Source organism: Melanostigma gelatinosum (genome assembly GCF_949748355.1).
Source record: "Melanostigma gelatinosum genome assembly, chromosome: 10".
Classification (NCBI taxonomy): domain Eukaryota; kingdom Metazoa; phylum Chordata; class Actinopteri; order Perciformes; family Zoarcidae; genus Melanostigma; species Melanostigma gelatinosum.
The window spans coordinates 17,718,221-17,729,579 of record NC_136643.1 but is presented as its reverse complement, the minus strand read 5'-3'; the positions used below and the strand labels follow the sequence as shown (position 1 = coordinate 17,729,579).

Here is an 11,359-nt window from a genome sequence, read left to right as displayed (position 1 = left end):
TCTTGCTACAAGAATGTAAATCCAAAAGGCAAATAAATCCCATCGATGCAAACAAGTGTCTGAAGCCATTAAGTTCAATAAATTAAACCGCAAAAAAAAAGAGGAAAGCCACATGTTAGATTGATATGTGCATTAAAGTAATAAAGCTATGGCCACTCAGTTAATTGTCTGTCTGCTCTGTACAACATAAACTATCTAGACAGGCTTCTCCTGCACAAAGCACAAAGCAAATCTGCCTTTACACAAAGGACTGATACAGACGAACAAAATGTCAGCGCTCATTCTTTACAATTTAAATAGGCTTTTACAACAACATTAAAAGACTCATGTTTAAATCATCAGAGCTCAGATTGCAGTCGATGTCTCGGGCTTTCAAAGCAAACCAAGTCAATCTATGGCGTGCCACGACGAACAATCTGTCTTACCTGGCGAGCTATACCCCGATATACTGTATACGACTCACAGTTTCTGTTTGTTTTTTTCATAAATCTCCTGCCAGACTGCAGATCGCTGACAAGTCTGCGTGAATCTTACATCCCAAATTACCGAATCTCCATGTCTGAGGAACAAGCCGATGGGTGGAAATCCCTCCGTTAAAATCCAACACGATTGTCGGACTGTCCTGCTCCGGGTGAAAGCATCCGTAGCCCCGGATTCTCCTGTGATCATTGGCTGCTGAATTGGTGCTGCAGCTTCAGCACCATAATTCCTGGGACAGCTCCCAGACGCCACACGTCACCACCGCACAGTGATGCAAGCAGCCAACTCACACAACTGAGACAAATGCACAGGGAAATGGTGAATTGTTTTTGTTCAAAGGAGGTGATGTTTAAAACCTTTCATCATCAGAGAGCAGAAAAATAAGTTGGACCCAAATTATTCATAAACAATTCAATCATCAGGCAACACATGGCAAACACAAATTATTCATAGCAGCTGCTCGGCTACATGTGTCGTTTTGCTCAACACAAATATCAACAAGGTTGAAAATAGACTTAAACATAAAAAATAATAAAATAAAAATAAAATACATATTTAAAGGGGAACTATTTGAAATTGCAGGCTAGATTCAAATTAGTCACGAGACCAAAAAGCACTTATATATATATAAATAGTAATTATTTTTCTTTCGACCTAGCATATCAAAGATACCTCCCCAGGTTATGTACATTTATTTTAACACATCAAAATATAATTTCAAGTTATTAAATATTTTTATTGTGACAGCTGTGGTTTTGCTATCTCTCTACATCACCAAGCAACCGCCATCTCCACGTGGCCGCTTGTTTTTCCACGTCACTTCCTGCGCGGCAGATACTGAAACGTTCAACTCGTGTTAGCTTAAGATGTTTCGCCCTGCTTCGTTCGTTTAATCTTTGCAACGTTTTGCCGTCTTTTGATCCCCCCCTATCGGCCATCTTCTCTCCCACAAATGAATGCTCACGTATGTTTTAAACCTCTGTGGACATTATTGATACGTTACTTATGTTGCTAACGTTAAGTGTTACCGTCACTCCGCCGCCCACGCTAGCAACGTTAGCTTATATCTTTAGCAAAGGAGGCTTCCGTACAAGTTAGCGAACTTTTAACATTAGCATTAGTTTCAGCAAAAGTTGATCATCATGTCAAATCAACTGACTACAGAGCAGCAACGAAAGATTGAGGAAAACCGGCGGAGGGCTTTAGAGAGAAGAGCTCAAAGACTTGGACACACCATCAGCAGCAGTACAAACGCGTCAGTAGGCATCAGCACTACTTCGGTGCAGCTACAGCCCTCTAAACAGAGCGGTGCCTCGGATCATGCTACGCTGGCTCATCACAGACACCCAGAAACACTCAGCTCAGCTTCTGCACCAGAAAGGTTTGTCCCACCCTTCAAAAAAGACGCGACGAGCTTCAATAACTATAAGCAGAGCCAAAAGCATCAGCAGCTACCCAGCACTAGCAACCAAAGCCACCAGACTACTGCTTCTAAAAGACAGGTGAGATTTGTGTTGTGATAATCAATCATGTATTGTTTTGAGGAAGAATAACTTGCAGTAATTCCCAATTCCTTGTGCTGTCTTTCCTTGTAGATACAAGTCATTGACGCACTTCCTCAGGCAAGAAGTCAACATGTGAGCAGTCCTGTTTTGTCTATCGGAGGAAGCTCTGGTGCGAAGCCAGCTCATCCCAATCCTAACGTCACCTCCAATAGCTCTGGTGGTGCAGTGGGTTCATTCTACAAGCAAACTAGTAAACCTGCCCAACGTTCTGTGGCACAGCTTCCCTCCAGTTCGTCAACTTTGAATGCTGTACCCGCTAAAAAGCCTGCCATCTCTGTAAGGGGAAAATGTGTCCCTCACACAGAGGGCCGCTTCAGAGTAGAAGTGGGCTACCACGCAGGGTTGATTGCTGTTTTCAAATCCATCCCCTCTAAGAACTATGGTGAGTATCTGCTAGTGCAACCATGCTGTTTTGCAGACCCACGAATACATTTTGTGCCAGTGGAAAGCAACAGCATCAATTAACCATCGGCCCTTTCAGTGTCGGTACACTTTTAGATTTAGTGTAGGAATGTACAGATGCTTGGGCAAAATCATACAGTCAGAACAATATTCAAGACAGACAGGACAACAAAAACTGTCAACATTCATTTTCTCGAGCTGATTGGGTTCCATCACGTATATGCGCCTCATACAAAAGTACACAAACCTTCAACAGACAATGTAGTTTATGCACCATCATGTGGCAATTGGATCTGTGTATCAAACCTCCATTGTTGTTTTTTTAAGTACTGACTTATTGTATTGTGTTTCGTAGCAGCAGGTATGGCAATTTTCAAATAATACCCGTAGTGCCTGATTGCGTCTTTGCCCATAATCAGGACAACCTGCAAAGACTGACTGAACTCACAGCTGTAAAAATAATACAAAGTGCTAACATCTGGCCAAACCTTCAGAGCTCTCCCCTGTTGAAGAGGCCAGAAACAAACACTGTTCATCCTAACCAGTATCAATTTAAAGAAAGATAGAAATTCCAAACTGTAGTGATTATGTACCATATATCTGGTTATGAATGTTCATCTCAATGTCTGCACTGTTTTCTGCCTTAGACCCTCCTACGAAGATGTGGAACTTCAGTCTGGAGGACTATCAACAGCTGAGTATGAACATCGGGGAAATAATATTTTTTGCAGAAGCAGCTTAAATTAAAGGCAAATTTGGGCTGCGGCTGCATCTCCTCTGTCTTCACCCTGTGTTGCAGTGAAGGAAGCGGCTGCTATGGCCTCCGTGTCTCTGAGGCCTCTGGAGGGAATGGAAGCCGTGGCTGTTGCAGAAGCCACCAGCCGAGCTGGCGATGGTGCAGGACTGGGGGCTCTGCTGAAGCTTTGTAACGGCTGGCAGAAACCTGGAGCCATTCTGCAGGGCCAGTGCATCATGGTGTCTCCGACAAAGTTTGAGATTGACATCGGTTACAATGTCGAGGTCATTGCGGCATTCAAGCAGATGCCAACAAAGAGTTATGGTAACAGTGAAATTATGCAATCTTTTATCTTGTTGTATTTGCATTTTACGTCTTCTGATACAGGTCGTTGTGTTGTTTTTATTGTTGTGCGGCAGACACGAAAACAAGAAAGTGGAGCTTTTCACTGGAGGATTACAAGAGACTTTGTGAGTAACAGCGTTTGCTTTATTCAGCTGCTCTGTCTCTGTGGTTCTGTTTGTGTCCGTTACATTTGCCATCTTGTCTGACCGTGCTGTTTTCCACACCCAGTGGATCTCCTCAGTGGGATAGCAGCAGTGGAGGTGGAGCCTCTGCCCAGGGCAATAGTCCAGACTTTCGCTGCCAGGTTTGACGGGACTGAAGCCAGGTCTTTAGACGTCCCTGAGGCAGACCTCTCCAGCATCGACCCGTTGCTCACCTGCAGCCTCATGCCGTTCCAGAGGGACGGAGTCAAGTAGGTGTCTTTGGAAAGGCATTAGTGCTCTTTCTGCATGGTGTGGCCAATAACTCGATACCAGGAGACAGCTATTCATCTATAATTTGCTCAGTCTTGTTCAAATGAAGAGAGCGTTTTCATAATAAGCCAATATTTCTGTGCCATTCCTCTGTAACTTCACGTTTGCAGATTTGAAGGGTTGGAACAGTATGACTTCCGCTCTCTGTCCGGCTGTGGCTTTTTAATTATAGCATTTCTGTGTCCCTATAGTTTTGCAGTGTCTAAACAAGGCCGCCTCCTCCTGGCTGACGACATGGGCCTGGGAAAGACTGTGCAGGCCATCTGTATTGCAGCCTACTACAGGAGTGACTGGCCCTTGCTAGTGGTGGCTCCCTCCTCTGTACGCTTCACCTGGGCCGAGGTAAAAAAAAAAAAACCTTCTCAGAGTGTGTGTCTCTTTTTCTGCAGCATCTATTCTCTGCTAAACTCGCAGCAGCATTACCAGGCTGCACTAGCGGCACTATTTCAGAGGAGCTTTACTCAGCCTTCTGTCTATGGACAAGACAAGACAGTCTGCTCTCTAAATAGATATCTTGGATCAAAACACAGTCTCCAAATCAAGAGTTGGAATCGCCAAGGAGGGTTTAGTCACGGGATGGCGACCTATTAAAGGGCAGTTACTCTATCTGGGTTGGATTGTTCTTCTTGTGCATTGGGCCAAAACTACTGAAAAACATGGGAGCTACAACTTAAGTGAGTTTAAGCCAGGTTGACAGGCGAATGGAGAGCAAGTAAGGGAACTGTCAAACATTTGGGCCACAGGGGACTTTTTTCTTCACGACATGATTGGTTGTTTCTAAATGGGACCGCTGTTGGAGCAGTTGAAATTAATTGTTAGCAATTAGTAACATCCAAACCAGCTGTCAGTAACAAAATACTAATTGAATGTTTCTATAGTGCTCATTACTAATGTCAGAGTCTGACATGTTCCCGGTGGTAGGGAAACCGTACAGCCTGAGCCAGTGCTGTTACTCTGAGGAGCTTTGCTTCCGTCTGCTTCTCTTACATGAGTAATTATTCTTGCCTGTAGGCCTTCAGACGCTGGCTCCCCTCCCTGAGTCCTGACAGCATCAACGTGGTGGTGAAGGCCAAAGACGATCTGCGGTCTGGTTTGGTCAACATCATCAGCTACGACCTGCTGAGCAGGATGGACAAGCTGCATCTCGGACATCCCTTCAATGTCCTCATCATGGTTAGCGCTGGGAGTGAACTGTGCAGTAGTTAGAAATGTCTTCCAGTTCAATTGTGCTCGTTAGTTTTGTGTTTTTATTTTTTGTATTTTGTCCTTAAAAGTAACGTCTGTATGTTATTAACTAAATATATGATTTTGTCGTTCTGTGCAGGATGAGTGTCACTTTATGAAGAACATGAAGACTGCTCGTTGTAAAGCAGCCTTGCCTTTGCTAAAGGTGCTTATTCTTCTTCTCGCTTTCCTTTCATTATTTTTGATTATTATTTACCAAAGAAGTTATATTTCTTCTTGTTAGTGACGTTTACCATTCACTCAGCAGACTATCTCAAAAATATCCAAAGCAGCAGATCAAAGAATACCTAATTCAATCTGTTCAAAGGAGATTTGCTTTGGTATCGAGGTGTAACTTCGCTGGGTCAAACCTGGAAACGGTTCCTTTACATTAGACCCCACATAAGATTTGAGGCTCCAGGTTTTGCAAGTTAAACTATCCGGAAAATTCACTAAAACTCTTGGAATGAGACCCATATTTACATAAAATTGTCTGTCAGACACACCGTGGGCCAGTTGAACAATTGATTCGAGTTTTATGGGAAACCAGATCTGGGATTTCTTCCAACAGATGAATATTATTTTTTTGCCTTATTATACATCTACATGTTCCAATATGATCCCTGCACTAAAGCACAGTTTTCCCTGTTTCACTGTATTAGAGATGAATCACTGTTTTGTGTATATTTACCTGTAACATAGATCCACAAACCAGCTGAAGCCATAACACATTTGGCTCGTGGTTGGGTTTGCTTTCTTGCCTTGTCAGCTAAACTCCCTCAGCAGTAATCTGATCAGAGTTGTTTTTCGATCCTCAGGCAGCAAAGAGAGTGCTCCTTCTGTCCGGGACCCCTGCCATGTCTAGACCCTCCGAGCTCTACACCCAGATTCTGGCTGTCAGACCTACGCTCTTCCCTCGCTTCCATGACTTTGGGATGCGCTACTGCGGTGCCACACAGGTACTTTAAGCCTTGTTTGTTCAAGCGTGATGCCTAATAGTGTTGCGATGCAGTTTGCTGTAATTCTTATACACCTCAGAGAACGTAGAAGGCTGTTGGTGTGGGACGAGTGAATATTTATTTATCCGCCTCACTTACATCAGGTACATACATGAAATCACATGTAAGAGCAGTGGGCTGCTGTAAAGCACCCGGGGAGCAACTTGGGGTTCATTGTCTTGCTTTTTAGGTGTCAGCGGATTCCTCTACTGTAATAATTTTTTTTTTTACTGTGTGTTTTTTCTTTGCCTCCACTCTTGCCACTTAATCTCCTAATTAATTTTAGTGGGTTCAAGTAGGGGAACAGGCTACATGATTTGAAGGCCAATTACATCCCTAATTTGGTCGTGATGACTCATTTTGAAGATTGTGGAGATTATCTCTGCTCTGTAAATTTCCATTTTTTTTCCACCATGGAAGTCTCATATCCAGCTCCAGCTGGTGCATTGACATTTAATTCCTGTGACTGAAGTCTGAGCTTTTCAGTCTTTCAGTTAGTCTCTAGATTGACTTGCATTTAAAAAAAAAAAAAAAAAAAAAAAAAAAAAAGAACCATGACATTGGACACTGGATCTGATTACCTGCTCTTGAGGTTTTTCTGTCAAATATCTTTGTCTCCGTTCTTTCTTCCGACCATCCTCTATTCTTTTCTTAATATCTTGATATCCTTCTCTGTCCGCCTCCTCTCTAGACGACTTGGGGGTGGGACTACTCTGGCTCATCTAACCTCGGGGAGTTGAGGCTGTTGCTGGACGAGTGTCTGATGTTGCGCCGCCTCAAGTGCGACGTTCTCTCCCAGCTTCCTGCTAAACAACGCAAGGTCGTCACCGTGACCATAGATGGTATCAACACCCGCATAAAGGCTGCTCTGTCAGCTGCTGCCAAGCAGTTGGCCAGTGGACACCGCAATGTAAGTTACAAATGCGTCCCGCAGTCCCAGGAAAAACTGGAAAAGTCACAGAATTTGTAGTTTTTTAAAAATAGAAGTATTCACAAACCGAAAGAAATCTGGCTCGGCGGGACTTAACAACCTTCCTGTTTTAAGAATGAATGCAAAATGAATCAATCTTTCCAAAAGTGGTCAAATTGGAAGAAATAATAACATGGTTTCTGTCGCATAGATAACAGAAAACAAGAGATATGAAAGTTTCTTTATAATCCATCACTACCGGATGATTGTATAATGTTAAAGTTGGCTGAAAATAGTTTATTCTGACCATTGAATCATTCATTACCCAAAGCTTTTGATTAAATGTATCCAATAGACAAAATACAACAGTATGTTCTACTTCAAATGGAGTTTCTGTGATTAAATCATTGTTAAAATAACATTTCAAATCCTTGTTTAGCACAAGAAAGTTACCGTACATCAGTTCTGTCCTCTACACACGAAGGAGTCTTTTCAGGCCACAAACACACACAAGTGCTTTTAAACTGACCTCGAATCCTGCAGCAAGTCCTGCTTCACACTCTGATGAGAGTAAGTGGCTTAGCAGGATTGTTCATTTTACCACTGCTCCTCTGAGTAATGGCAGTCTTTTCAAATCATCAATCAGAATATCCTGTCTGTTCTTATCTTGTGCTATTCCTTATCTCTTTCTCAGAAAATGGAAGAGAAGCAAGCCCTGCTCGTCTTTTATAACCACACAGCGGAAGCCAAGCTACAAGCCATTATGTAAGTACAAAGACCCTCTAACAGTCGGAGATCAGGAAGTCAAATCGGCTTAGATGTGATGAGCACCGAGATTAAAATGTGAAATGAATCCAAACCTTTTGTCAGGCCATTGTGATGCCACTGGATTTGAGATAACTTGAAGAGTTTTAATAAATACCCATGAGAAGTGAATATTTCTCTGCTTTATTTGAGAGCTATGTTGTTTCTGCCTCTGCCAGGGAGTACATCACAGACATGGTGGAGTGTGGGAGGGAGAAGTTTCTCGTGTTCGCCCATCACAAGTTGGTCCTGGACCACATCACCACAGAACTGTCAAAAAAGGTGAGTAGACTGCACAAAAGCTTTCAATGCAAAGAAATATCATTTTGACACAAAAGAGTGCATCGTCACTTTTTCAACCAGGCTGCAGGGAACAAGTGTGGGCACCACATATGCGCTTACTACTACTACTAAGACTACGACTACTACGACTACTGTGACGACTACGACCACGACGACGACTACTACTACGACTTATAAGTTTATCAAGGAAAGGTTGTTAAACTTGGTTTTGTCAGCTACCTAAACCCATTCGGACCTTTTTCTTTTATTTCTCCTCCAGAATGTCCCTTACATCCGTATTGACGGGTCCACTGCTTCAGCTGAACGGCAGCAGCTGTGCGAGAAGTTCCAGTTCTCGACCAAAACCTGTGTGGCTGTACTGTCCATCACCGCAGCTAACGTGGGTCTCACCCTGCACGCTGCTGACCTGGTGGTCTTCGCTGAGCTTTTCTGGAACCCCGGGGTAAGAAATGCAAAGTTATTAATACAGAATACTGTGTACTTATTGGGACTGGAGTATTTTCCTTTTGGACTCCATTTTGTCTCCAGCCCATCTTTTAGCTTCTTTTAGCTCACCTTTGGTTTTAGACTCACATATTTTCTGTATAACATATCTGCCAATACCAAATGCTCGACGGAGAAGAAAGTAAAACATGTAGCGGCTAAAGAGAAGGATATTTTTCTCAGCGGTTGGGGGAGACTTAAAGAGATGAACCTAAAGTGTCCGTGTCCATATCATGGAAGTATAAAGAGAACTAGATACAGTGTTGGAGGCGGGGCCTTGTTCCTTCCTCTGATAATGGTGCATGAAGCCAAAAAACGTTGACTTTCTTCGTATATAATTACCAGGATCTTCCGCAGTCATGGACCCAGAGAGCAAGCACATTAGCGTTTTTACTGACATCTTTCCTCAAAACAGCACACAGGAAACATTTGGTGATACTAAGAAAACTCAAACGCTCTTCTTGGCGATGCTTTTTTCCCTGCAGGTTCTCGTTCAGGCGGAGGATAGGGTGCATCGTATTGGACAAACCAGCAATGTGAACATTCACTACCTGGTTGCAAAGGGAACCGCTGATGATCACCTGTGGTATGTGTCAATCACCGGGCAGTGTGACCCAAAAACAACGACAATCAAACTGCGTTTTTAAAGTCACTTTCCTCCAGAATTCATCAGTCTTCCACTTCTGAAACAGTAGAAGGTCAAGTTAATGTGGGTTCTCTGATATTGTGACAAGCAGTGAGTTGAGTTGTGTCTGCTCTATTATAATAATATATCTCTTTATTGATCCAGGCCAATGATCCAGGAAAAAATGAAAATCTTGGAGCAAGTGGGCCTGTCTGAGTCAAACCTCTCCGACAAAGCTGTGACCGCCAGCTTCCACTGTAAGGTAAGCTTCTGCATCTGTATACAAACGCATGTATTAGCCTGTTCAGTTTTTAAGTAGCATTCACACAGAGCTCACCTGGCGAGCTCGATCAAAAATGGTGTCTGTGGATTCAGCGATGAACCGAATGAATTGGATCTGCTCAGGACCCTAAGCAGAGGAGCATCATGGAGATGTTCCAGAGGTCTTTCACTGCAGACGACGACGTCATGGACGAAGCCAGCTTACTGGAGGCTGCAAACGACTGGGAGGACACGCCGCCTGAAAACAGTTCTGCTCAACAACACGGCATGGTCGGACAAAGCACCGGCAGCAAGGGCACCAGAGAGCATTTCAGCAGATGACTCTGGAACAGAAAGGCTGTTCGTGTTGACACGTTACATTAACATGACTCTGTTTTGCTTATTGGAACAAATCATGACTGATGTGAACTTATTGTGTTTTGTAAAAGCTTTTATAACTTGAAATGCTCGACATTCACACAGTTCATTATCCAGAGTAAGTTATCCTCAATCGTTAAGCCATCCTGTCATTAAGCTAACAGAAAAAACACGAATCGCAGCATGTAGTAGCAATCCAAGACAGACTGATTGAACAGTTTGGATTCAGTGAAAGGCTTTTCTGAAATGATCAGTTGCTCTGCGGCGACTGAAACCTCGTCTCAGTCATGAAGCTTACAGCTGCTGTTGCGAGCCAAGAATGTCTATGAACTATTAGTGACCGTCAGCAGTATTTATAAAAGTCAAGTCTACAAGTACTCCCCTTTAACTGGCTGTCGATCCACCACCTAAATGTCAGATATGTGTCGTCTTGTTTATTCCATGATTCATGGAGTGATGGACATTGTTCCCATAATGTTACAGAATAAGCCCACAGTACAAAAGGAACTACTAAGTGTGCCGATTCAGTTTGAGTGCTCTGGGTCGTCCCTTCCTTCTGTCTGTGGGCTGCAAGGATTTATAGGTGGGTCATCTGTAAAGTAAAGAAGGGGATTAGCTCAAATCTTCTGCATGTCACCCATATATTAATACATAAGAGGAACGATCCTGCAACCAATAAAACTGTATTGGATAGTAATACATTGTTTTGTTATTCATCAGCCACAGGACTCATGGAACCATTTTGTCACCTAAACCTATTAATACTTCAGCTGTCATGAGAATATATTGCACATTTGAATTGAAATGATCCTCAATGCAGCTGGTCAGGATTTACTTCACTCTCTAGACAAAAGCGACGATAAAAGCAGTTTCCATTCCAGCTGATGCTAAGTGACATTATGAAGACCAATGGCCTCATTTCTCTCTGAATCAGATGCGATGCCTCTCCTTGCTAATGGAAGCTGCCTGAAATTGTCAGACAAGATAAGTATCTACTTGCTAGTTACTCTCACTTCCCGGGACGTAATGCAGTAATTGCTGTGTCTTAATTCAAGAGATTGGTCCTTTGAAATATGCAGCCCTCACAAAGAAGGACCCAAATACAATTTAACATCAGAAAGAGGAAATGCAGTTTTGTTTTAGGGCCGTCCCCATCAAAAGTGTAACATTTTAAAGGTTGGCAGAGCTGAGAAAGTTGAAATAACAGTGGTAACCTGGGACATGTTGCCAAACAGAAGGATGAAAATGTAAACTGTGAATATATATAGTGAACATATATTATTCTGTAATGTCCTGTGATTAAATACTTATCCCACAGGGGAGTTTATGACTCGTTACCATTATTTACAGCTTCCAGAGGCGTTTTTCATCG

At 42.9% G+C, this 11,359-nt stretch overlaps 1 protein-coding gene across 1 annotated transcript; it reads left to right on the top strand.

Moving 5' to 3' along the window:
- The first annotated feature begins 1,343 nt into the window (after positions 1-1,343).
- On the top strand, positions 1,344-11,217 carry smarcal1 (SWI/SNF related, matrix associated, actin dependent regulator of chromatin, subfamily a-like 1). Its single transcript, XM_079276404.1, has 17 exons — positions 1,344-1,982; positions 2,076-2,427; positions 3,095-3,145; positions 3,247-3,507; positions 3,603-3,653; positions 3,757-3,940; positions 4,193-4,343; positions 5,013-5,174; positions 5,326-5,391; positions 6,044-6,184; positions 6,915-7,133; positions 7,828-7,898; positions 8,117-8,219; positions 8,500-8,682; positions 9,209-9,309; positions 9,514-9,610; positions 9,754-11,217. Exons 1-17 carry the CDS (start codon positions 1,623-1,625, stop codon positions 9,949-9,951), a joined length of 2,751 nt encoding a protein of 916 aa, XP_079132530.1. The 5' UTR covers positions 1,344-1,622; the 3' UTR covers positions 9,952-11,217.
- The last annotated feature ends 142 nt before the right edge of the window (positions 11,218-11,359 follow it).

Excerpts from the sequence above, each read along its gene's own strand:
- smarcal1 (XM_079276404.1), top strand. The coding sequence starts at position 1,623 with ATGTCAAATCAACTGACTACAGAGCAGCAACGAAAGATTGAGGAAAAC. Across the intron at positions 3,146-3,246 it reads GGAGGACTATCAACAGCTGA|TGAAGGAAGCGGCTGCTATG; the intron begins GTATGAACATCG and ends CCTGTGTTGCAG. Across the intron at positions 7,134-7,827 it reads TGGCCAGTGGACACCGCAAT|AAAATGGAAGAGAAGCAAGC; the intron begins GTAAGTTACAAA and ends TCTCTTTCTCAG.